The sequence below is a fragment of the Trematomus bernacchii genome, unplaced genomic scaffold (assembly GCF_902827165.1).
Source record: "Trematomus bernacchii unplaced genomic scaffold, fTreBer1.1, whole genome shotgun sequence".
Lineage (NCBI taxonomy): Eukaryota > Metazoa > Chordata > Actinopteri > Perciformes > Nototheniidae > Trematomus > Trematomus bernacchii.
This window is the reverse complement of record NW_022987739.1, coordinates 14,195,494-14,219,422: the sequence shown is the minus strand read 5'-3', so window position 1 is coordinate 14,219,422 and position 23,929 is coordinate 14,195,494. Positions and strand designations below refer to the sequence as shown.

General features: G+C 38.9%; 1 protein-coding gene across 4 annotated transcripts; it reads right to left on the bottom strand.

Annotated features, from left to right (window-relative positions):
• Positions 1-2,176: 2,176 nt before the first annotated feature.
• Positions 2,177-20,516, bottom strand: myo1f (myosin IF). Of its 4 annotated transcripts, none has more exons than XM_034147193.1 (29): positions 20,498-20,516; positions 20,091-20,249; positions 16,925-17,053; positions 15,923-16,012; positions 15,738-15,832; positions 15,542-15,629; positions 15,343-15,432; positions 14,438-14,569; positions 14,168-14,302; positions 12,525-12,657; positions 11,560-11,744; positions 11,329-11,409; positions 11,095-11,181; positions 10,807-10,893; positions 10,143-10,310; positions 9,470-9,555; positions 9,302-9,383; positions 9,105-9,211; positions 8,917-9,015; positions 8,142-8,286; positions 7,086-7,200; positions 6,828-6,997; positions 6,516-6,661; positions 5,627-5,773; positions 5,397-5,545; positions 5,179-5,244; positions 4,471-4,677; positions 3,488-3,648; positions 2,177-3,116 (listed from the first exon to the last, which is right to left on the bottom strand). In XM_034147193.1, exons 2-29 carry the CDS (start codon positions 20,091-20,093, stop codon positions 2,910-2,912), a joined length of 3,390 nt encoding a protein of 1,129 aa, XP_034003084.1. In that variant the 5' UTR covers positions 20,094-20,249; positions 20,498-20,516; the 3' UTR covers positions 2,177-2,909. The 4 variants fall into 4 exon arrangements, with proteins under 4 accessions (XP_034003084.1, XP_034003085.1, XP_034003086.1 ...); XM_034147194.1 differs by lacking the exon at positions 20,498-20,516 and adding an exon at positions 20,407-20,422; XM_034147195.1 differs by lacking the exon at positions 20,498-20,516 and having other exon boundaries at positions 4,471-4,669; positions 20,091-20,284.
• Between the last annotated feature and the right edge of the window lie 3,413 nt (positions 20,517-23,929).

Sequence of the window (23,929 nt, the reverse complement as noted above, 5' to 3'; positions counted from 1 at the left end):
AAGCCCGGATGCTCCCGGGGGAGAAATGCTAACGCTAACGCTACATTAGCATCGGCGATCTTTTCTACTTCATGCTATCTGCACAAATGGTGACATTGAACATTAAAAAGATCAGGCAGTTCAGGGAGAATCGAAGGAAGGCAGGCAGGCAGGCAGCTTTGCATGACATTCTTCTGGACGTGTTTCATTGTGGTGATAGTGAGGGTAGTCAATCCTTTTTTGACACTGTTGTGTGAAATGATGCACCCCCGTCGTGAAATGCACCCCTTGACACAGGAACGCGCATTTGAACGTATAGTCCGCTATTCTATGTTGTCTTTTTGATGGTTGGGTTGTCGCATTGGGTTATGCGCAATTACTTCATACTGTCTTTGTCTTTTTCGTCCTGCATTTATTGTGCCCCCCTCAGAAAATAACTGGACCCAGCCTGGCCCCCCCAGTCAAATTGGTCTAGAACCGCTACTGATCCAGGGTATGTTGAACTGGATTCGTAGTACAGGCCTCAGGTGTTACAGGTAGTAGCTGCTGGATTTGAGTTTCCTCTGTAAAGAAGGTTCAACCGGTCCATCTGCTTTGCTTCCTCTGTGGGCAAAACCAGCTATGCAAATTCCAAAATAAAAGCATGAACGTAATGAGTGGGCGGAAGAGGAGGTGTGTGTGTGTGTGTGTGTGTGTGTGTGTGTGTGTGTGTGTGTGTGTGTGGTGTGTGTGTGTGTGTGTGTGTGACATTCAATTAATAGCTGTATAATCATCATCATTTGGGTAGAACTATTTATTACTTTTAGAATGAACAAAAATACATTACTGATTATATATTTTGGATAGCTTAACAAATCATAATATTTTACTAATTGATTTATTCATAAATAATCAGAATCTTACAAGTAGCTCTGACAGCATAAAGTAGCAAAAATTGAAATACTCACATACAAGTACCTTCTTCACTTCTGTCTTATTGTACTTATTATGCAAATTGGTCCATTTCAGAATAACACATTATCTGTTTTGATTTTAAATATTGATGCATTAAAGTGTTATCAAAGCTGCTAAATTTGCAGCTAGTTTTAATCACTTAATATACTGCAGGGTAGTTTGTGAATTTACCCAGGTGTAACTAAAGTCTAATTTAAGTTGATTATAAAGTCTTATTTAATTGTTGATTATATTTCACATTATTAATCCAAATCAGCAACTAAGGGTATTAAATAACTGCAGTGTAGTAAAAGTATAAAATTCACCTCTAAGGTGTAGTGGAGTAGAAGTACTAAGTAGCATAACATGTAGCTATGTACGTATATGACAGATAAAAGCCTTGAACCTTGAACTTTGAAAATACTCAAGTAAAGTACAAGTATCTCAAAATTGACTTGAGTAAATCTACTTAGTTACTTCCCACCTATGCTTCTGTCCTTGCATCAGTTTATGTTTCTCTGTCTGTACAGACAGCAGTTATTTGGCCTTGGGTTTAGGGCGTCCTATTGTATGAAGACTAGCTGGCCCCTGTTTTCTTGTACTGTTTATCAGTACATCCTTACTTTTGAATATGCAGACATTCTGTCCGTCAGATAATGATAGGACTAAACATGCAATGTGCCGGAGAGTAAACCTCACCTGACTGAGGTCTTCTGGAGCCTGCTTATCGGGAACAAACTGAACTGGTTACTGATGGAATGTTTTGATTACCAGCTGTCTGTTAGTAGAAGTAGAAGGAGCACCTCAGAACCTCAGAGCTGGTTTGGGCACAGGTGTCTCAGCAAAATATCTTTGTCAATACGGCCGAAACTTCCAATACATTTTCATGTCTGACATCCATTCAAAGCTGTTCTTGTGTTTCCAGTTCTTTGCTCCAAGAATTTTGTCACATACAGTACTTGAGTAAATACTGTATACTAAGTTACATACCACGACCCCTAGTTGCCTATGTCATAGTTCATGTGTATGCATGTGTACAGTAGTACATCAGTACAGGTAAATGCACCTTTATGAGTTGTTTGTTTGCTCTGTATTTTGTATTTCGAAAACTGCATTGTTCCCCTCAATAATTCGTTTTTATCTCTTATTAAAAATAATATAAAAAATATTTGTTGCTGTATCTACAATGAAATAAATACAGGACTTTTACCATTTGGAGATTAAAGCAAAAACATTTATGTTAAAAAAAAGAAAAAATCAGTGATTCAGAGGGTTAAAACTCTTTATTTTCCATACAAAAACAGATATTGATTGACTGTGAGAGAATTACATTATTTTACAAAATCAACCACAAATGAAAAAAAGCAAAAATAATAAAGCAGAAATAAACACCTTTAAAATGTAAAGTTAATTAGACATTACTTTTTGTTATTTAGACATATGTTATAACTTACTGATGATAACACAAAAACCAGTGCAAAATTCCTTGAGGTACAAAATATGAAAATATATTTCTTGTTTTTTATTTAGCTGAAAAAATATGGGAGTAAATACTAACAGTGATATATGTATTTATTTTAAAAGTTGTGATCAAATGTATTGCGGCTTTCAAGGTATTTCATTGATCTGAATTATCTGGTTAAATGTTTAACACAACAATCAAATTATATTTTTGAATATCTACTTTTACTTGATTTCACGCTGCTTTCTTAATCACAAATACTGAGTCGTAATGGATGTTGGAGAAGCTTCAGGAAAAAAATACAAAAACACTGTAGACACCAGAAAGCGATGCATTATTTTCAGGTCCTTTTTCTGTAACTTTAACTTCAGGGAAGTAAGAGCTCAGAGAAAGCTGTTGTGGGAGACCAGGTGAAATAAAAACTCTTGTCATTCAGAACAACAACGGATAAAACCTGAGCAGCTATTTGCAGTGGATCTGTTTTTTGATTATTCTGACCATAATGATGCCAAACAAGTTATATGTTGGTGGAATGTCAGCGAGGTCCACCCTTAGACAGTTTATGGATGACGGCCTGCCATGCAACCAGGCAGTTTTTAAAGCAAACAGAATGTGCTGTTTTTAACAAAATACACATATTTCTCCCAAGACAGATCAAGTCCTTTTCAGATCTTTTCCACATAATTACCAGGGAAAAGGCCTTCTCTTCCTTGATGCCTGCCCGTCCACCACCCTGATGAATCTGCAGAGAAGATGAGTGAGCGGAGAGAAATATCATGAATCACTGTGGGGCCTTTTAAATCTGTCAGCTTTATCATTATTATAGCTTATTACACCTCGCAGATGCCAGATTTAGCTATTATTTAATTTCCATCTGCATCCCTGAGAAGGTTCTTAGAGACCATTGTAATCAACATATGAATACCAGCGCATTTATCTAGTACAACTATGAAATTAAAATGTATAGCAATTTAAAATATGGACATGTCTGGCTGCTTGGTATCCATTCCTTTTCTACCACAGGAGTACAATTCAGATCAGCAAATAAGGAGCCTACGATTTAATTATTTACATTTCTTCTTTGTCCATCCTGCTTTCTTTTGATCCACTTACCTTCTTTGACGAGGTCGAACACGTCATTGACATCGAAGCTGATCTCGTCTGTGTCCTGGCCGATGTACTGGTAAATCGCCCGGCAGCGAGGCCCCTGGGGCCGCGGCTGTGGTTTAGGAGCAGGAGGAGGTCGTTTACTGATGCTCCTCTTCCTCTGCTTCCTGTGAGAGAAATGTGACAATTAGATGAAAAGACCTGACGACGAGAGGGACTTGTAAACTTTATTTGAGGTTAAATGACAGAGAGCTATTTCAGGTTTGTCTACTTCAATTGAGCAAGCCATTAATAAACTGTAAGAACAACACATTGATTTCTAAGTCAAAGTATCAAGTTCTGTTCCAAAAGTTCATATTAACAATACACTGTACAGACTCATAAAAAAACGTCCCTCTCAATCGTCGCTTGTGACCCACAAGAAGTATGTAATGATGTCTGCATCTGCAAAAACATTTGTCTCTCCGTTGATTTCTCTTTTCTTTTTCCTAGAGGAAGCTACAGAGATGGCGGACACAGCATAAACAAATACAAATATAGCGAAGCAAAATACCAGGCAGTCTTGTTCCAAAATCAAGGGTTGGATTTCACCTGCTGGCGAGCACAAGAAACCTTGTTGAGGTTTCTTGTGCGCTGCGCTGTCAGACACGCTTTGACGAGGGTCAAAGCGTGTCTGACAGCGCAGTTGTAGGTGTATGAGAACAACATTTTTAGGAGACCATGCTGATTTCGTTAAACATAACATGGCCTTTACAGAGTAGCAGCAGCCAGCCTGGGGTTGGCATCAGGACTTCAGCTCTCTATAAACAGGTTTATCTCCCTCAATATGAAACTAATACACTAGTTAGAGGCCTTAGTGAGTGTTAAGCCTCACCCTGACATGCCTTGACTCATAAAGTTCACGTGCACTGATTATTTGTGACTAATCAGCTCCACCCACACATGCTGTGATCATCCCGCCTTCCCCTTTTATTTAATGTCTTTCTCACCCTGACATGCCCTGATCAGGCACATTGAGGAAGTCCATGTTCCCCTGGCTGTTCTGGTTGTGGACTGGGACTCGAGGGGCCCTCTGGGAGCCCAGTTTGGGTGGGGCTGTGCTGGGAGGGCGGCCATGTTTGTTCGGGGTAGAATACGTGATTTCTGATGGTTGGCTCTGAGGGGCTCTGGAAAACTTGCTGCTCCATTCTGGGGCCCTGAGGAGAGAGGAAGTGGAATAAAGATAAAACCCAAACAACCTGCAGACATTAATATATACAATACTGCTGATTTTTAAGCTATTAACTTAAAAATCCTGTTTTTTAAATGTATAATGTGTTTGTGGTCAGTGGTGGGAAAAATGTTATAGTATTTTACTTAATGATTTTTTTATGTTTATACAAAAGTGCTTCACACACATAGAGGCCTATGTGTGTGAAGCACTTTTGTCGCTATTGGTTGAAGTAAAGTGGATTCTATTACTTTACATACTGTTGGGTAGTTTATCTACAATAAGTCATATTTTACAAGATCTTTGACATCAGTTTTGTATGTTAAACCTAATATTGAAGCAAGTTGTAACTGTAGTGGTGTAAAATGTTAGAATTTTTCAATATGAAGTTTAGAACCATAAAATGCTTGGTTTAATTAGCGAGTAGGTTTACACACACGAGGAATTTGCTTTGAACAATGACAGTCTGGTAGAGTTGAGACTTTACCTTTGTTCCCAACATTATTTCTCCCTCCACCACCCCGAGACTGCGGGGCACCCTTCCTCGTTGGCTCTAAAGAAAGATCATGCAACATTCGTGTTAACAAGAATTGCTGTCAAGGAATTCATTTTGAAAACAAATTCTTAGAATACATTTCCTCAAACTTTTTGACTTGCTCGTTGTTATATCAAGGCTATGCATTTTCATAATTTCTTAGGACTTACTGGAAGACTTTGGCAGACCGTCACCCACTGTGATGGTGAGGGTCTTCCCACCGGGTTTGATCTGAGCCAGGTCCCCTTGCCCCCTCAGAAACACCACCATCCTGGAGCCTCCTCCACCCCAGCCCTCCTTCTTCACTCTGAACTCCAACCTGAGTGGGAACAAAGTGTGTCAGTGGTTTGTGTTTTCTATGTGAACGTGTGGCTGCCTGAGTGTGTGTGTGTTGGTCCACCTGTCGGTGAAGGAGATCGTCAGTTTTCTCTTGTTGATGTCCTCGTAGCGTTTGGACAGCAGACTGAGGAACTCCGTCTTAAAGTTGGACTCCAGCAGACTGTCGTACTGGGCCTCATGTAGGATGAAGAAATCATCCTGTCTCGTACTGAAGAGGAAAAACAAAACATTAAGAGCTTCTCAGCACACACAAAAATACAACTAGCACTTTAAACGTTTTTAACAAGTTCAAATAATGATACTGACATTTCACTAAGTTTAATGATTACAATTAAAGGGTCAGTTTAAGGGATTAGGCAGTGTAAGACATATTCAGATCTTAGGTTAAAATACCAAGACCACAGAGCGAAAATACTCCATATCAGTAAAAGTCCTGCCTTTAAAATCTTACTTTACCACTGAAATATAGTGTTGGTACAACTGTAAAGTGGCATAAACTAAGGATTGGAACAATTATTTTGAGTCTGTACTAAAGTACAAGTAGTAAAACCACAATGTATTTATCTTATATTGGATTTATGTATGTATTTGATCCTTAAACACTTACTTAAGCAGAAACAATGCGAACAGTCTAATGAGGAAATGTCTTTTTTTTGAACTGCAAGTACCTCAACATTTGAATACACTCTCTTCATTCTGTTTGTGAAACTGGCCCTGAAATGTCACGCTCTCAGCTGATAAAGAGATAAAAAAGAAGCCCGTCTTCTGAGAATTTTCAGTTCAATATGTTCATCTGTTATATTTACTCATGCTGCAAACTGTGAGTTCTCATAATGTGGTTATTGACCGACACGACAGCATTTTAGTTCTTGAATTTTCCACCACAGTTTTCACCACACGTCAGCATCGCCAGGTGTAGTTAAAGTATTAGTTTTGAACTGGACACCCACCTGAGAGAGACGCCACTGATGTTCCCAAACTCCAGCTTTCGTTTCAGCACCTCCTTTATCTGCCCCTTCTCGGGTCCTTTCTTCACTTTCTCTAGACCAATCAGATAGATCCCCTTGGGGGTCAAGATCAAGTCTCTCTTGATAGACTGGGTGGTGAGAAAAAGGGAAGTGAGAACTGTGAGCAATGTCAGGAAGGAGAAGTCCCCAAAGAACCCTTACCTAAATCTAAAAAGGGGAAGATGTTTGCAAGTTTCTAACATCAGTAGTTTTCTTGTTGATCAAGTTGAACACATAAGCGTCATAGAGCTTCACCTTGAATCTGCGATCAAACTTGTTGACAGAGTCGGCGAAGTCGATGCGCTCCCTCTTGGCGAGGAACTGCCGCAGCTCAGGCCTCTGCTCCAGGCCGAGGTAGTCTCCCACAAAGTTTCTGTTGATGCTGTTCCTCCTTCGCTCCTTCGAGTTGTACAGGATGTCTGAGGCTGTGTCGCAAGAAAGGGAAGAACATTAAGAATCACAGCTCCATCTGTTTGGTAAAAACATAGTAATGGTGTTTTATTTGTCACTTACCCTCCTCTCTCATCTGCTCATACTTCTTCCTGGCGATGAATCTCCTCCAGGATTTTTGAATGATCCTGGCAAAGGTGTCGAACTTCCTCTCCCTCATCTCCTCTAGAAGGAAAAGCTGTGGAGCATACAGCAAGAGGAAGGAGGTTAAATGTATCATGTATTTTAGGATGTGTCTATTTGGATTAAAGCAATGTTGTGTCTATCAATTAGAACGATCCATTTGTAAAATGAGTCTGCTTTATGTTTACATGTACTTCGGTACGTTTTTATTTTAAATACTATGTGCATGCCTTTTTATCTAATAGTGTGTTATTTTGATTTTAAGTCTCTATTTATACTGCTGTAACAATGCAAATGTCCCCTTTGTGGGACGGATAAAGGCGTTATGATCCTGATTCTGCTCACAGAAATGTATCAGCAGGTCCTTTGAAGAGCTTTATTTCAACACATGCAGATCAATACGTGGATGAGAACGTTTTACGATTCTTTACTTATACCTGAAAAGGCTATGTTTTGGCAGCAGAAACAAAACACATACACCTTATAAAATGAGGTGGAAAACTAGTTAGCAATCTGCTTATTTACACCTCCATATTTCTAGATTAACTTAATTCATATTTGTATTTATGTCATTGCGATGAATGTTAGTCCATTATCCACTTTATTTAGCTCTGTATTTGGTCTTTAACAGAGATATATGTTGACTCTACCTAAGCTGCTAAACCCTACATTATGTCAACCAGATAGTTTACAATTGTGTCTGTCTGCTCACCCTGCTGCTAACCCAACAACACAATGAGAGCAGTGCAAATGAACCACAACAGTGAAAAGATAAGGACCTGAAAGCTTAACAATAACCTTTAAGCGCCTAGTGAAAAACTCAGAACAGAGTCGATTTGTAAAGTAAGTAAAGTCTCAAATAAATGTATTGGAGCATGAAGTACAATAATTCCCCATGAATTAAGATGTGCATCTAAGTACAGTACGAGAGTAGATGTACTGATCAATACAAAAGCAAAACCCAACCCAGACTGAAATATATAAACCATTTGTTACCGATTCAGGGTTCTTCACAAAGACCTTGTTGCGGCCCATCTGGTATTGGTCAGTATCCATGTTGACGGAGCGGAGGAGGTGAAGGACCCCCTGCTGCTCCGGACCCCTCCAACATGGCCACGTCTCCGCTGTCAGAATGGCATACCTGCGCACACACACACACAGCATTATGAACACAAATACTGAAGGGGAGGGGGGAAAGTGTTTATTGATATTGCTGCTGCTGTCATCCAACACTCAAAGTTCAAATGTGTCAAGCTAGTTTGTGTGATTTTTGAAAAAACGATATTTTTTTTGCTGTTATAAAGTTACATTCTTACAATATAAATGTTATAGTTTCTGAGAATATCAAATGCAGCTTACCTAAGCAAGTCATATTGTTTTTATGTAACAGGCAGCATTTACATTTGTTGTATAACTTATACGTATGTGCAAGTTCATCATGGATAAATGTTACATTTTGAATTAGCTTTGCCTTTGTGTATTTCCATAATAGCATCAGTTTATTTCCAATATGTAGAAACTCTAAACTCATATACACACTTTACTCATGTCATGCTGTCATGTCACATATTTGCCACACCACCTTTATTAGCTCACAGCGGACTGCAAAGACCCTGTAATTGGCAACCCTATTTCAAATACATGACACGGAAAGAACTTTACACCCAAACACCAACCCATTTATTTTGAGAGACTTTGTGTTTGGGCTGTGTTCTTCTTTCAGTAGAAACATGCCGAAACAGTCGTACCTATTTAAAGGGATTAAACTCACCTCATCAGAAACTTATTGAAGGGTCTGCGGTACGCAAATCCAGCCCTTCTTACACGAATGTTTTCCCGCAGTCCGAGATATTCAACCTGATGCCTCCCCCTGAAAAACAAAAGTAATGCCACCATTCATAGAACTGAAAAATACCCTTAGTTTAAGGGGTTAATGTTTGTCACAGTGAGGGTGCTGACCTGCTCTCCTCCCAGTCTTTTGGTCTTTTTGTCTCATTGGGTTTGATGCAGCGGATATAGTGTGGAGTACATTTCATCAGCGTGCTCACCAGATCATTGGCTTGTTTCTGTCGAAAGCAACAGAAATGCAATGTTACACCCAAAACATTTGAACTTTAAGTTCATTCTTAGGTTAAACTCTCAGCTTAAACTCTCACCTTGATCTTGGAGCTGGCTGTGGTCGGCCTGCTTTTCTTATCTGTGTTGAGTTTTTCAGGGAACAAGCTACAGATGAAGTGACTGCAAAGAGAAATTCAATTTCTTTATTTTAATGCATTTACTAAACAAACCAAGAGTGGAAGCACCAGAAAGTGCGAGAGACTTACTATTCGCTGCTTTGCATGAGCTCGATGAGGTCGGGGAACAGCACATCTCGGTTCCTCTCACAGAAGCCTTTGATATCGTACGACACCTGAGAGGACACAACGTTAGAACTGCAGGGTAGACTTTATAAAGTAGGTAACCATTATTATTTAGTAGAGAACATCCTTAGGTTATTTCCTATACAGCTTTGAATCCAGATGTACTTGCAGTTTAATTGGGTCGTACAACACATGACCAACACATCTGCCAACCACTACACAAGCAATAGTGCCGTTTCAAATATAAAAAATACATTATCTTGTCTATTCAGGTTTAATGATGCATTCAGAAGTGCAAGTTATATGTTTGTGAATAGTGCCCATCTTTCATGCTTTGCTTTGGAATTTCATGTACAATGTATGTGCAAATAATTGCTTTAAAATATATCATTTGAATGGCTTTAACGGATATAAAATGACTTAAGTTCAACATGAGGGTTTGGAAAAGTTGGAACAAGTATCTGCATGTGTTTTAAGCACAGCAGACTGATTGATGATTGTATCTGTTTGTTGTTATCCTTGCATATGTATTTATTACTATTTCCATACTGATATGGACCTATGTGTCTGAAATTAAGTTAAATTAGTAAGTAGTAAAATATGTAGTATTTATGCTCCAGGAGAGTCAGGCTCCTACCTTGCCAGCGTAGTGATGTACGATGAAACCAGAGTTCCAGCTGTTGAAATGTTCGTGCGTCCCCACGGCGGCCTGCAGTTTCTGCAGCAGCGTGCCGTCTGCACCCTCTCCTTTGGCGTGCATGGTGGCGCACACGTCATCCAGAACGCTCATTATGCCTGGAGGGTTCTGCAAGGAGGGAATGGTGTAAATTAATCTACCACTTGCAACTGATATTACACATTTGGAAGTGTCTTAGAGAAATAAGGGAAAAATACAAATAAATATCCTTAATGCAAACATAGAGTTTAAAGTGTCATAATTTGATGTTAAATAAATAATAAAAGAAGAAGACTGTGACAATGTCCCATTTAAAATATGGGTAAAACCATGAAAGACATGCAAAATACAGTTGCAAGTCTATAAGTACCAAAAGCAGTTGAATAAAAATACAGATTAAACATAGTATATTACAGAAGATGAATGTATTTTATGTTTCAGACCTTGTGGTTGCCGCTTTTCTTTCTGAGTCATAGACACCATTTTTATTTTTAGACAACACTTGAGTGCAGAAGAAATGCATGTTTTCTCATCTGTGTAAAGCCTGTATACTGTATATTTGCTTATTAGTAAATGTATTACTTATTAGTATTACTTTGTTATGGGGATACAGTTAAGAGCTTACCAATTTATTTTCAATCAGGTCGCACACAATCTTGTTGTTGAAGTACTCGATGGCAGTCCATTTGATGCCCTCCTGAACGTACTCTTCCTGAGAGAAAATAAGACATAAGAAAGAGAAAAGTTTAAATGAAAACTGAAATATTTTCAAGAGATTATATTTAAATAATTTACTACCATATTCAGACTAAATTAAACCCAACCCTGATACATAGTGCATATGTCAAGAGACAAGAAGGCAAATTAAGAGATGTGCCAGAGGTTAGGAATGCAACAAAAGCAGTTCAGCTACCTGCTCAGCCTTCAGAGTCAGTTCAATAAAGATCTGCTGCAGTTTCTCGTTGACAAAGTTGATACAGAACTGCTCAAAGCCGTTTTTCTGCGAGGAGGGAAAAACACGTCAATGTGAGATTATCACCACAGTAAAACAAATCCTGCTGTGCTGCACCATCTGTTAAACTAACATCTGTTCTTTTCAGTGGCTGTCTTTCAATATTATGAAACTGTTAGCTGTAAGAGGACAAACCTGGAATATCTCAAAGCCATAAATGTCAAGTACTCCGGTGCTGAATTCTTCACATGGTTTTTGAATGGCTTTATTTACGGCCTGGAGAAAACAGACAGGGTAAAGCCAGAAGGGAAATATTAAATTCAAATGCATTTACAGTATCTCAACTTGCATTGGTATCTCTGTAAAAAGAGGATTGTTTTCTCCTGTCATTTCATCTGTTGATACTGAGATAAAAGGTTTAAATACCTCCACCAGGTAGTCAAAGAGGCGTGCGTAGAGGGCTTTGGCGAGGGCGTCTCGGGTGTAGGTGGCCTGCTCCTGGTTCAGAGTCACTTTGATGGACTCTCCCTTCCCGTCCCACTTGCGGCTGATCAGCTTGTCCTGCAGACGGTTGGGGTCGATGCCAAGCAGATAGGCGGGGAATGCAAGCACTGAAGCAAAGAATAGCCAAAGATTTTAATAAACAAAGCTTATCAATTATGCCTACATGGCTTATAATTAAAATGCAGATGTGGCAGCTTTGAGATTGAGGGACTGTATTGTCTGTATATGGTTTTTCTTGTGTATTAAACACATCGGTAAAGATGCGATATTGAAGTCAGATATTTTTGTAGTTAGTTGAAGGGGCGAATCAGTAGATAACTGCAGTTAAAAATGTGAATGTATTGTTCTTTTCTTTCTTGGTGCCTTTTTTCAGTTCAATTTTCAATAAAAAATGTTTTAGATATATAACTTCCTTTTTTTATTTCTAAAAAAGTGTAGCATTTACAGTAAGCAGAATACTGAAAGCATTGCAAAACTGAATACCATTTATTATGTTTATTTAATTAATTTCTTTCGCAAGTAATATCGTTATCACAATATTCAATACAAAAATAGGTAATTATGTGCAGCCTTGTATCTTTCCGCAGTAAATGTAAAACCTAACTGAATGAATTAAATCCGCAGTAGCTTTAATTGCACGTTGCTAGCAGACGTAAACACCAATTATCTATTGTGCAGGGAATCCCCAGGCAGCAAATAAAGGAGAAGATAAACAAGGCCGTACTGATGTTCACCAACTCTATTAATTAGCAGGTGTCCGCCATGGGACTGATTTTTCATTGTGAGCTCTAATTTGCTCATATCCCTCGGGGAGAACATGGGACATTTTATATGCCGGGTGGGAATGTTTGTGCAGCTGCATGGATGAGTAAATGCATGTGACTCACAGTCTGTGCTCTCCACCTGCCCATAGTTGCCTGCCTCTATAAAGCTGATGTTTCCCAGGTGGAGGATGCCTGCGACGATCTGCAGAACCTGAGCCTGGATGTCTCCTGGTATCCCAATCACCTGCATGGCCTCCTGGAAACCAGAGACACCAAAACAGACAGTGAAGGCAGCAGTTTGTCGCAATTTACAAACAAGTATTAAGCGTCTTTGACCATTAGGAAAAGCGCTAGAAAAATCCAATGTATTAATATTATTATTATAAGTATGGATGAGATTAAGATGAAATATTTGACTGTCAAAACTATATTAAAGGTCACCTATCATGCTATTTTTAGGCAATAGCATAGGTCTCAGATAAATAAAAATATATAAAAAACATGTCTATGAAGTGTTTTGGTCAAAAAACAAACAGATCACCCATTCTAGCCATGCCTCATACCCTCTATTTCACTTCCTGTTACAAAAGTGCTGATTCTGGGTATAAACAGGTCTCATGAGAATGAGACCCTGTGTCTCAATGAGATTGCACCTGTATAAATAAAGGTTAAATAAAATAAATAAAAATAAAGCTTTTTTTTTTTTTAAACTGGAAAAAATACAAATAAGAGGGGGCGGAGCTTATGCCGGCTCATGCGGGACCTGGCAGATACTGTCTAAACTGGGAAAAGGATTATTAGATCAAGGATTATTTCTGAAACAGTATGGAGCTCAAAGGTTTTCTCTCTTGCCGGTTATACCACAAGGTGAGTTCCTTTTTATTTCCTGCTTCTTCACACACATGCTCTATCCAGTACAGGTTAGCTCTGAGTGTTAGCGATGCTAATGTCAACACCGACCATATTACGTCCAAAACAGTTGGGCATTGTTTCTGATAGCAACGTTTCTGATAGTGCTGTGGGTCCGCCGCCGATTTGACGTCATATCGGCCGCAAATCTGGATCACCTCCGTTGTACACCCGTTTTTAGAGATTTGGGTACGGAGAAAAAGAGAGAGGGTTATATTTTCTGACGCTGCGTGAGTTCCCTGACACACCGGGGACACATATTTATGTATAAAAGACATTAAAAAGTGCATTTTGCATGATAGGTCCCCTTTAAAGTCTGTTTCATTTGACGATTAAAAATATATATATTTATTTTTGATTGGGGAATTGTATGCCTTCATACACTACAGGGTAAATCACAATGACAAAGTCTTATGCTTTAATTGTAATGGCCAACTGAAGCTTTGTTTGGGAACTTGATATACTCAATACTAACATGAGGGCCATAAAGTGGCTCTGAGCTATTAATTGATCAAAATCAGGCAATTTGATCTTAATAATTTCAGTTTCTAAATGATTCGTTGTTTATTAAGGTCATTATCATACTTCTTTTTGCATCTGGTCCCTTAGAATAATGCATGCAAATCCGCGTCACAGCAAGCATAGGATCTATTAGTCTCAACATGAAAGGGGGATATTCCCCTCCAAACGCCACAGATTGCTTCTTTTGAATACACATGTATATGCCAAAAGATGTAAACAATGTAGTTATAAATTAGAAAGAACCATAAGAGAAAAGTAAGAAAACATTGTTATCTTGTGACCCCTCAGAGGGTCCCGACCACTGCTGTGTTTCTCCAGTATATAAATATACGTACCATAGTCTCTTGGAAGTCTTTGCTGTCATTGGTCCCGTCCACCTTGTAGGTCCCAGACTGGTTGAGATAGTAGTAATAGTCTGGCGTCATGATGCCCAGGCCCTCTTTCTGCTGAGTGTTTGCGCCCTCTATCATCTACAGGACAACAGTGCAGGAAGAAGAGCAGGTAAATGTGAACACCTAAGGTATCATGCATCTAACATTTGGGGAATACGAGTTTCAAAAGAAGGAGGTTTCTTTAGTCATTTTAAAGTGGCTGTGACTCCTGACCTGATAGTAAATGTGGAAGTTCCTCTCGTTTTCATTCTGGTTCACCACCCTCGACTTCTCCAGCAGGAAGTTTGAGATTTTGCCGCCGTCTGGCTCTCCTCCTCTGCTGAACTGAATCTCAAAGTATTTCCCCTGGTGGATGCAAAAAACGAAGGCAACAAACTGGCTGTCAGCAGAGAAATCCGATCAAATGAACAGGGGCAAAGGTTAAGCAGAGTTATTTCAACTCATTGTGTACCTATCCTGACACAAAACTTTATTGTAGACAAAAATACAAGCAAATAAACTTAGCATAGATATAATTAAGATGTCCTAAACGACTGCTGTCAGAATGGGACAGTTCTCAACAAATGCAGCATTTATTTTCAGATATAAACTGTGACTTCCATCATTACTACATCTGCATAAACTTAAAGTATTCTGCATACATCGAACTGCATTGACCTGAACACCGCTGCTTCAACTGTGACAGGAAACGTTACAAATTGATGCCCCTTAGGCTGCACACGTGCACACTGATGTGGTTTATAGGTGTGAAATTGATGCATCAGGACCACTGCTGAGAGAAAATAGGGGTTGCAACGAAATGTATTTTTGTAAGCACCAAACCTCAGCGGCTGTTAGCTGAAACTAAATTCATTTTTGCTTTGACACATTGGCTACTGAATATTTGTCATATATAAATCTCATTACAGGATGCTAAACTTTTTTTCCAAATTGAAATAAGTTCCTTCAGGGCGTTTCTAGAGAATGGGACATAAGGACGGACAAACAAAACACATTATTCCACTGGCCAAGACTGTCGGTGATGTGTGGGGTAAATATACAATACTTCTATAAATAAATTGCCTACAAGAGCTATAGGTAATGTCTACAGTAGGTGTTCCACTAAAGGTCATACTTACAAAACGACTGGAGTTGTTGTTGCGGACGGTCTTGGCGTTACCGAAGGCTTCCAGCAGAGGATTTGACTGTAGGATGATGTCTTTTACATGCTGAAACAGACACACAAACAGTGACTCAGTGTGAGACACGACAGAAATACCTCTACTTCGCGCAGATGGATATTTAAAGAGGTCTAGAGTCATTGCTTTCTGTCTCTACCTGAACTTTTGGTCCTCCTCCAGATACTTTGGAAATGTAACCCATGATGTATTTGGCTGCCACCGTCTTTCCTGCACCACTCTCACCGCTAACACAAAATAAGAAAATAAGCCACACAACACAAATCAACTACATATTACTCAAACTACCAACACTGAGACAGCCAATAAAAACCCTAAGAGGCAAAGTTGCTCACCTAATGATGACACACTGATTCTCTGCATCGATCATCATGTTTCTGTACATGTAGTCAGACAAGGCGTAGATGTGTGGGGGGTTTTCATATTGGGCCTACAGACACACACAGACAGAAAGATAATAGATTAACAAAAACAACCCGTATTAACAGGATATTGGTGATGAAATGCCTCTTTTACTCACAGCTCCTTGGTAGAGTTCGACCTCTCGGTCAGTGAAATACGGCATCTGTTTGAACGGGTTGATTGATATCAGCACGGGGCCGATGTATGTCTGAGCAGCGAAGTTCAGGAACTTGTATACTGTATATTTACCAACAAAACCAGTGGACTAAAGAGCTTTTCAGATAAATTAAAATACAATTTAATGATAAGCACAAACAGCTATCGGCTGCTACATATGAGCTACAACAGAAGAGTTACATGTTGATTTAAAATGTAAATGGCCGATAGGTAGTTAATGATTGATGATTCAATAATAGTCATTCTAAAAACATTAGTAATCCCTTGTAATCATGACTTAATGCTGCAGAGAATTCATATCTGAGGTGATGTCAGCTGCTCTTGCTTGTGGATTTGATGTGAATTTGGTTTCCTGACTCTAAAAATTGGTTTGAAATTCAGCTGTGCTTTAAGAAGACGGAAGTGAGCTGTTGAGTCATTTGGTGAATGCAAAAGGGGAAGAGTTTCATTTTATTTATGCCCTTATATGTTTATGTATTTGTGTATTTATATGTAGACATACATGTAGTTAGTTTCTACAGTAGTGAGTATTTTTGTTTTGTCAGCATATTCCAGTGGAGATGGATGTTTTGATTGCACACATTTCACCATATTAGGATTTGTTTTTCCGGTGATTTTGAGAGATAAAAAGTGATCCTAGGCATGGGGCCTGGATCTGATTTATATTATTGACACATAATGGCTTAACGTCACATCAGTACTTCTCGCTTACAGATACTGTATGTCACCAAGAGTTTGTTTGTTTTTTAAATTCTGACGCCAGCTCAGGCTGTAGCTGCTGATAATCTTCCTAATTTCCCTGTATTAAAACATTTAAAATTCAAAATCAATATTTGTGACAGCTATCACTATTATAAGTTAGCTATTATAAGACAGACCAGAATTCAAAACAAAATAGAACAATATGACAAAACTAAAATGTAAACGTGAGCTTGCAGGATACAAATATGTAGTCGTCCATGTATCTTTTCTTGAGGTTGTCCACGATGGCGTCCTCAGTGATTTTGGACAGCAGCACCATGTCATCCACGCCGCTTTGCTTCACATTTTGACTCTGCCAGTGGTAGTTCGCCTGAAACACACCAGAGAAAGAGATACACACGTTCATCATGTTGTTGAGGTGCCACTTTCATTGTGAATTCATTCTTATTTTTTAGCATTCTAGTGTTTGTAAAAAGCTTGGCTTGGGATTGGAGACAATGGTTTTTATAGAAAGTGAAAAGGCTGGGGTGAATCCACTATTTTTCGGGCTTGACCTACTTGAGACATTAGATGCTTTATAATCTATGTCTTACTTAAAGTTGGAGTAACTTTAAGTAACAAGAAAAAAAGGAACCAAGGAAAAAATAAAAAGGTAAAAAAACAAAACGAAAAGGAAATGAAAATGAAATAAATAACAAATTAGAACAAACAAAACAGAAACAAGCTAAATCAAATAAAGAAATACAGAGAGAATACATTAAAATACAGATGTATTAATAAAATAAAAAGGAACTTACAAGCAAACAACACATGAACAACCAAAAACAAACAAACAAATAAGGAACAAACAAAAGAAAGAAAGAAAGGTAGACAGACAGAAACAGGGCACTTTAACGTCTGTAATAAAGAAGGTTAATGATGACGTGTTAGTGGCTTTTAAAAACGTAACAAACTGTGGTCGCCATTACAGGAAGCTGGTGCTTGTTGCCAAGCAACAGGTTACAGGTGAGATGAGCTAACTAAGATGGACATTTTTAAAGAAGCACTGCCAAACTTTGTGATGTGTCTGACTATATGTTAACATGTATTAATACCTGATCACAAGGACAGGCTAGGGTTAATAATTGTTGTGTGTTGATCAGGCTTCCCCAGACATGTTTCCTGTTTAGGTTTTCCCTAAAGATTTTGGGCTGTTTGATGTGTGAAGTCTGAAGTCTGTTTAGTCTCTGATCTGGTGGTTGGGCTGTGGTCTCGGCTTCAACCTATATTACTGATCACAGGAAACGAATACAGGTACCCTTCAAATGTTGCACCTCAGCCTGGCAGTCACGTGACATTACAAAGGACAGAGCTGCCAATCATAACTAATTGCTTCTCTTTAGTGTTTATTCAGACACACAATAGGATTAAAATGACTATATATCCCCACTAAAGAAGTTTTTGTTCACTTCCTTTTCCTCCATGTCTTATAACTAACAGAAAATTCAAGAACAGTTATACAGTATGAACCCACAAATCTGCCTATAAAAATACTTTAACTTCTGAAATTATCATACAAAAGAAGAAATCCTAAATATGAAATGTTGGTACACAGTTGTGCAAGCATGGAGGTTTTAAGATACTAAATATGTCAGAGAAAGCTTTAGCTTATAAGAGGGTTTTTTATTTCTATAATTTAAACATCCTCGAGGGAAATTCAGACGGAAGTCATGAGTGTTAATCTAAATAAAACCTATGAAACCAAAAGCAGAAATGCTATGAACCAGTGTATGTGGGAAAAACTCAAGATATACTCATGTGTCAACGTCTCACATAGCCAGTGTGAATTGTGGATAATTACCAGCCACTACAAGACACCGACTGTAGGAACTAACACAGAAGAGGTTTTTAGTTGTTAGCCAGGTGTTTATTTTTCTGTCTGTGTACAGATGTTGTCCCCACCACCACTACCATACAAGATGCATACACCAAATTGAACAGTTGTGTAGCTGGCGGGCGGAAGGTGTATCGTTTTTATGACATGCGAAGAACCACTGACGTCACTGTGACCAGTTTCCATTGAGAAACCTTTTTCTGCTTTTTCGATATTGGACAGTTTCTAGAGAGCTGTGGAGTTGAGAGGCAACATTCTGATGCATTGAGAACCACAGACAAAACGCCAGTCAACTTTGTCTTTTTGTGGTGATTGGCAGAAGATACACCAGCCCTGATCTCAAAAACCTCGCCGCAACAGGAACTTTCTGCATAGTCGTAAAAAAATTAAAAAGTAAATGCCGTGCGAGCTGACCCTTTAACACCCGTCACACTTCCTGGCAGCAGATGTAATTACATGTGGCTTCCTCAGCTCTATGCACCTGCATTTAATTCTGACTCTTATTTTGAAAGGATAATAATTTAAAACATGAAGGTGGTAAAAGTTGGAGAAAACACAGGAAGTAAAATGTATCTCTACATTTTCACTTTTGAAACTACTCATTGAGATTTTAAAGACAGTTGGCAGCATGTCATGACATTAGCAATAGAGCTATGTGAGTTATGATGTCTGAGGGCCGCTCTGTGTGTCAGGAGGAAGTATTGTGACAGAAACTGCAGGCATCTCCTGTAGTCCACTTCCTCCTCTCGCACCTCATCTCTGCCTCTTGTGAAACTCGACAAACTTTGTACATGCTACTGGTTCTCTTCCTGCAACGGCCTGCTGCTCACAGGAGGGGCTGCCAAAGCTGTTTGCAACACCCTGCGAGATAAATCTACTAAACTGAGATTACAGTACAGCTCGATAACTCCACTGTATATTGTAATTTTTCTCTCAAAACTTTAACACAAACACCTACAGTTATGTTGACTTCTTCTCTGTATAGCTCCTAATTAATCAAAATCAACATTATTTTAAATCTTAAATTTGATTTAGTATCTTTTAGATGTGTGTCTTGCTTGTTTGTGCTTTGTATGCACCTACTGTGGAAAGGAAATTGGTTCTTGAGAACAAATGATAAGCTATCTCTATCTATTTGAGCTGTCTTTTGTTTTAAAGGAAAGGGAAAAAGAGGAAACTCACTCAGCTGCTGATGTTTCGCTGAAGAGATTACCTTTTAAGACACACTACCCTTTATCATATCACAACTGAACTTAGAGCGTGAATACCCTCTTATGTCTTGTCAGATATAAAGTGATGTATGAAATGCAGGTAACTGTCATGAAGCCAGAAAACAGATTTTAAAAAATCGTTTTTGCCTTAAAAAAGAAAAGCATTTGTAGTGAAATGATATATGTATGTTATCTTAACAACCTATGTATGTTAAGATAACATACATAGGTTCTGGTTATTGTAGCGTACACACATAATACAGCTCCCTATAGGTGTGTGTGTGTGTGTGACAAAGCAAATGAATGAAGGTGTGGTACTGTACCATTGTTCCAGCGGGCCTCCTCTCCTCCTCAGGTGTTCAACGTTGAGAGTTTGTGTGTCTGTGTGGTTATAATCCACAGGTTGAGCTCCTCAGACTGCAGCCTCCACAGGCAGGCAGACGGTCCGAGCCAACAGCAGCCTGCGACCTGCAAAACATCCACTGCAAGAATCAAACAGTTACTTCCTCATACTCCCACAGATGCAGTGTGTGAAACAAGAACTGCACACTCACACACACACAGACTGAAGCAGCTACTTCTGTATTTCTATTTTATCTTGTATAAAGTCATTTGAGCAACATAAAACAATGACCTCACTGTGTCTGTTTCAGCAGGTCTGAAGGTAAAACAATTAGTAACTCTAATTCATCTGGCCAGCAGCAGCCGATGGTGGATGATATCAACAAACCTAAAGTGATAATTATCTGTTGCCAAATGATGGTGTTTCAGTTGTGAGCTGCCGACTCCACCCAGGCTGTGGTTTCTTCATGTTGTGATTGTGTCTTCAGACACAGGCTGCTGCTTCCAACGCCCATCATAAAGCAGCTTCACCCAGAGGTGGAAAGTGCACCGTGCTGACAGGAGTGTGAGTGTGAGTGTGAGTGTGAGTGTGAGTGTGAGTGTGAGTGTGAGTGTGAGTGTGTGTGTGTGTGTGTGTGTGTGTGTGAGGTGGTGTCAACTATGTGGTTTTCACGTTTTTGTACGTCTTTTTGCGTGAGAATGTTTTTGTGTGGGAGTGCAAATCCTTCTGTAGATCGATGTGGATCTGGTCCTACTCAGGGAGGGGAGAGAAACTCTTGAATGGCAGACCATATTTGGACGCATTTTAAGAACTGTTTCCTCATTATAATAAACTGTACATTATTAATAGTTAGATGTTTTTTTTATTTAGAGTAATAAATGAAAACCATATATATCAATAGCTATTTCTAACTCCCACTAGTACACACACACACACACACACACACACACACACACACACACACACACACACACACCACACACACACACCACACACACACACACACACACACACACACACACACACACACACACACACACACACACACACACACACACACACACACACACACACACACACACACACACCACACACCACCACACACAACACACCACACACACACACACACACACACCACACACCCACACACACACACACACACACACACACACACACACACACACCACACACACACACACCACACACACAATTTTCTTCTTTTTATATCTTGTAGTTTCTTTTGCGTCTTTGGTCCTTAAGTATCTTTTGTTTCAATTTTCTGTCTTTTCGATATTGTTTTCATACTCTTTGTCAATGAGGATAGAAGACAGCATACATCTAAAAAACTTTACAGGGACACACGTGTTCACATGCAGTATAGGTTCATACACACACAATCAACTCACCCCTTTATTTTTCATCCGATGGACGAGGATGTCTCAGTGTCATCAGACAAAAGGAAGAAGTTCTTGCTTCATCTTTTCCATGAAGTCTGTCAGACCCAGAAATAGATCACTGATGATCTCAACCTCTGTCTGGATGCTGTAATGTGCCATTTAAGTACAAGTACATTGAGGGCAGAAATATCAAATGACCACATTTCTTCTTCTTTTTTTGAATGAACAATGCACCATGTTTAATCAATTTAATATTTACTTTTAAAAGGATGTACATGGAGGACAAATGGATTCACAACCTATAGTATTTAACAACGTACAGTACATGTCATGGTATAATTAGCATGTGACAAAACAAAACAACAAATACCGGTATTGTCCCTCTTATTAACTCGAATAAAACAGGCTCGTTTCTCAGTGTGAACCTTCATATTAGGCACAGGTAGCAACAGAAATCGCTACAAACGGGTTATGTTCATTCCTGAACCAAATATTTATGGGGGGCACAATCTGAGAAACCAACATTTCTTTAGGTGTTTGAAACACAAATGTTTTTTTAAATGCCGCCAAAATAGGTTTTATTATAAGGCTCAAATTGTTAAGAGCTTGGGAATGCCAATATCTTGTACAGTGGCCCTTTAAAAATTGTAACAGTATTTAAAATAAGTTTATGATCTGCTTGGTGAGCTACATTTGGAGATTTTGAGGCATTACTGGCCACTTTAACAAAGTCAGGGAGTGGAAATTAAACTTTTATATTCCGACACAAATGAACAAAAAGCCAAATGTGGCACCCACCTATTACAACTCTGAATATTGGTATTATTACAAAAACACTTACATTTACTTCTAAAACATTTAAAGCACAATTGTTAAAATGATAGAAACGACAACAACAGTGAACTCATAGCACCAATCCAAACCAAAGCACCACAAGAAAAAAGGAAAGGAACAGCATCGCAGCAAATCCCCATACAGACAAACTGTAGATTCTATAATGAAATGATGAGACATGTGGTGTTAAACAGAGCTGCTTTCAGAGCACAGTGGACGTCACAGTGATGACACAGCATTTTTTACAGTTTTAAGGATAAAGAAACAGCTGTAACTGCATTTAAAAAAATAAAAACGTCATTAAAATGAGGGCAGCAAAAATGTGGGTCAGGTGATTAGTTTCCTTTAGAACAGCAGTAAAACAGTGACCTTTAGGGTGCAATGGTCACAATACTATCTTTAGAAGGACAAGCTGACATGTTTCCTTTTAATATTTTAGCATCCAGCTCATACAGTTAGTGTAATTCGATAATCAGTTATAACTGATTTTTTTCAATATATGAAATGAGGATGATAATGGTTTCTTTGAGTTTTCACAGTTAGCTGTCTTGCTTGACTTGGTTCATTCATTGCATATTTGTCTCTACTGCAGGTAGCTATTTTCAATGAAAACGCTCGGAAAACCCCAGTGAGAACGTCCTATCTTAGCATTAAACAGCAGAAAACGCAGTAAGTGAGTAGCTTGTGAACATAGTGGATCATTGAGCAGCTAAAGGGTCAGATATTTCCCTCCGGAGTTGGAGACCTAAAACAGAACTAAAAAAGAGTCAATATTGGTCTTAAACTTGTCTGGTGGGCAGAAATAACTACAACTAAATGACCATATTGTTCAGTTAATGCATGAAGTGTTAATAAGCAACTGGTGGCTAACATGTTCACCAATTAACCTAAAAATTGCTATGTCAATGTTGCTTATGCTGCCCCCATGTGGTCAAACGAAATCACCTATTATCACCCTAATTTAAGATGGCTGTAGTTTTTTTTTTTATGTGGCAGAAATCTTTTCATAGGGACATAAATGATGGTTTCAGACAGTCCTTAATTTATCATATCTGTGCCACAAAGACATCTGATATTTTACGGGTGAATTAATCCATCCTCAAATTAGCACTAATACTATAAAATGCAGTTTGAAAGTAAGTGCGGTCAGATGTCTTCACTCCTCCCTCTGGGCCTGTTCCTGCTGGCAGAGCTGACTCTACCGTGTCTCACTGTGCTCTGAATGAACACTCACAATAAAAGTTACTGCACAAGCCCCACAGTCGGCAGCCACAAAATAACATCCTATAATCTGAAAATGTCCTGTCTCACATCATGAAATACTGAAGGCAGAGTCACTGTTTGCCCTGTGCAGCTCTGTTTTACTGTAGAGGTGATAACATTTTTAGCAAACTTTTCAAAATGGCAAGACTACGGCTGGTTCACTGCAATGACACATCTATAGCTTTCACAAATACAAATCAAAACAAACAAAACACACAAATCCTCTGACTGTTGACACTGTGCAAATCAAACTCTGCTCATACTTCAGCTACATAACAGCCAGGACTTTATGAATATGTTGATCTGGCGTTAAGCAATGGCATTT

Coding starts and splice junctions, on each gene's coding strand:
- myo1f (XM_034147193.1), bottom strand. Junction 6,662..6,827: donor AGTTTGATCGCAGATTCAAG/GTGAAGCTCTAT, acceptor CTCACCACCCAG/TCTATCAAGAGAGACTTGAT. Junction 3,117..3,487: donor GTTCGACCTCGTCAAAGAAG/GTAAGTGGATCA, acceptor TCTTCTCTGCAG/ATTCATCAGGGTGGTGGACG.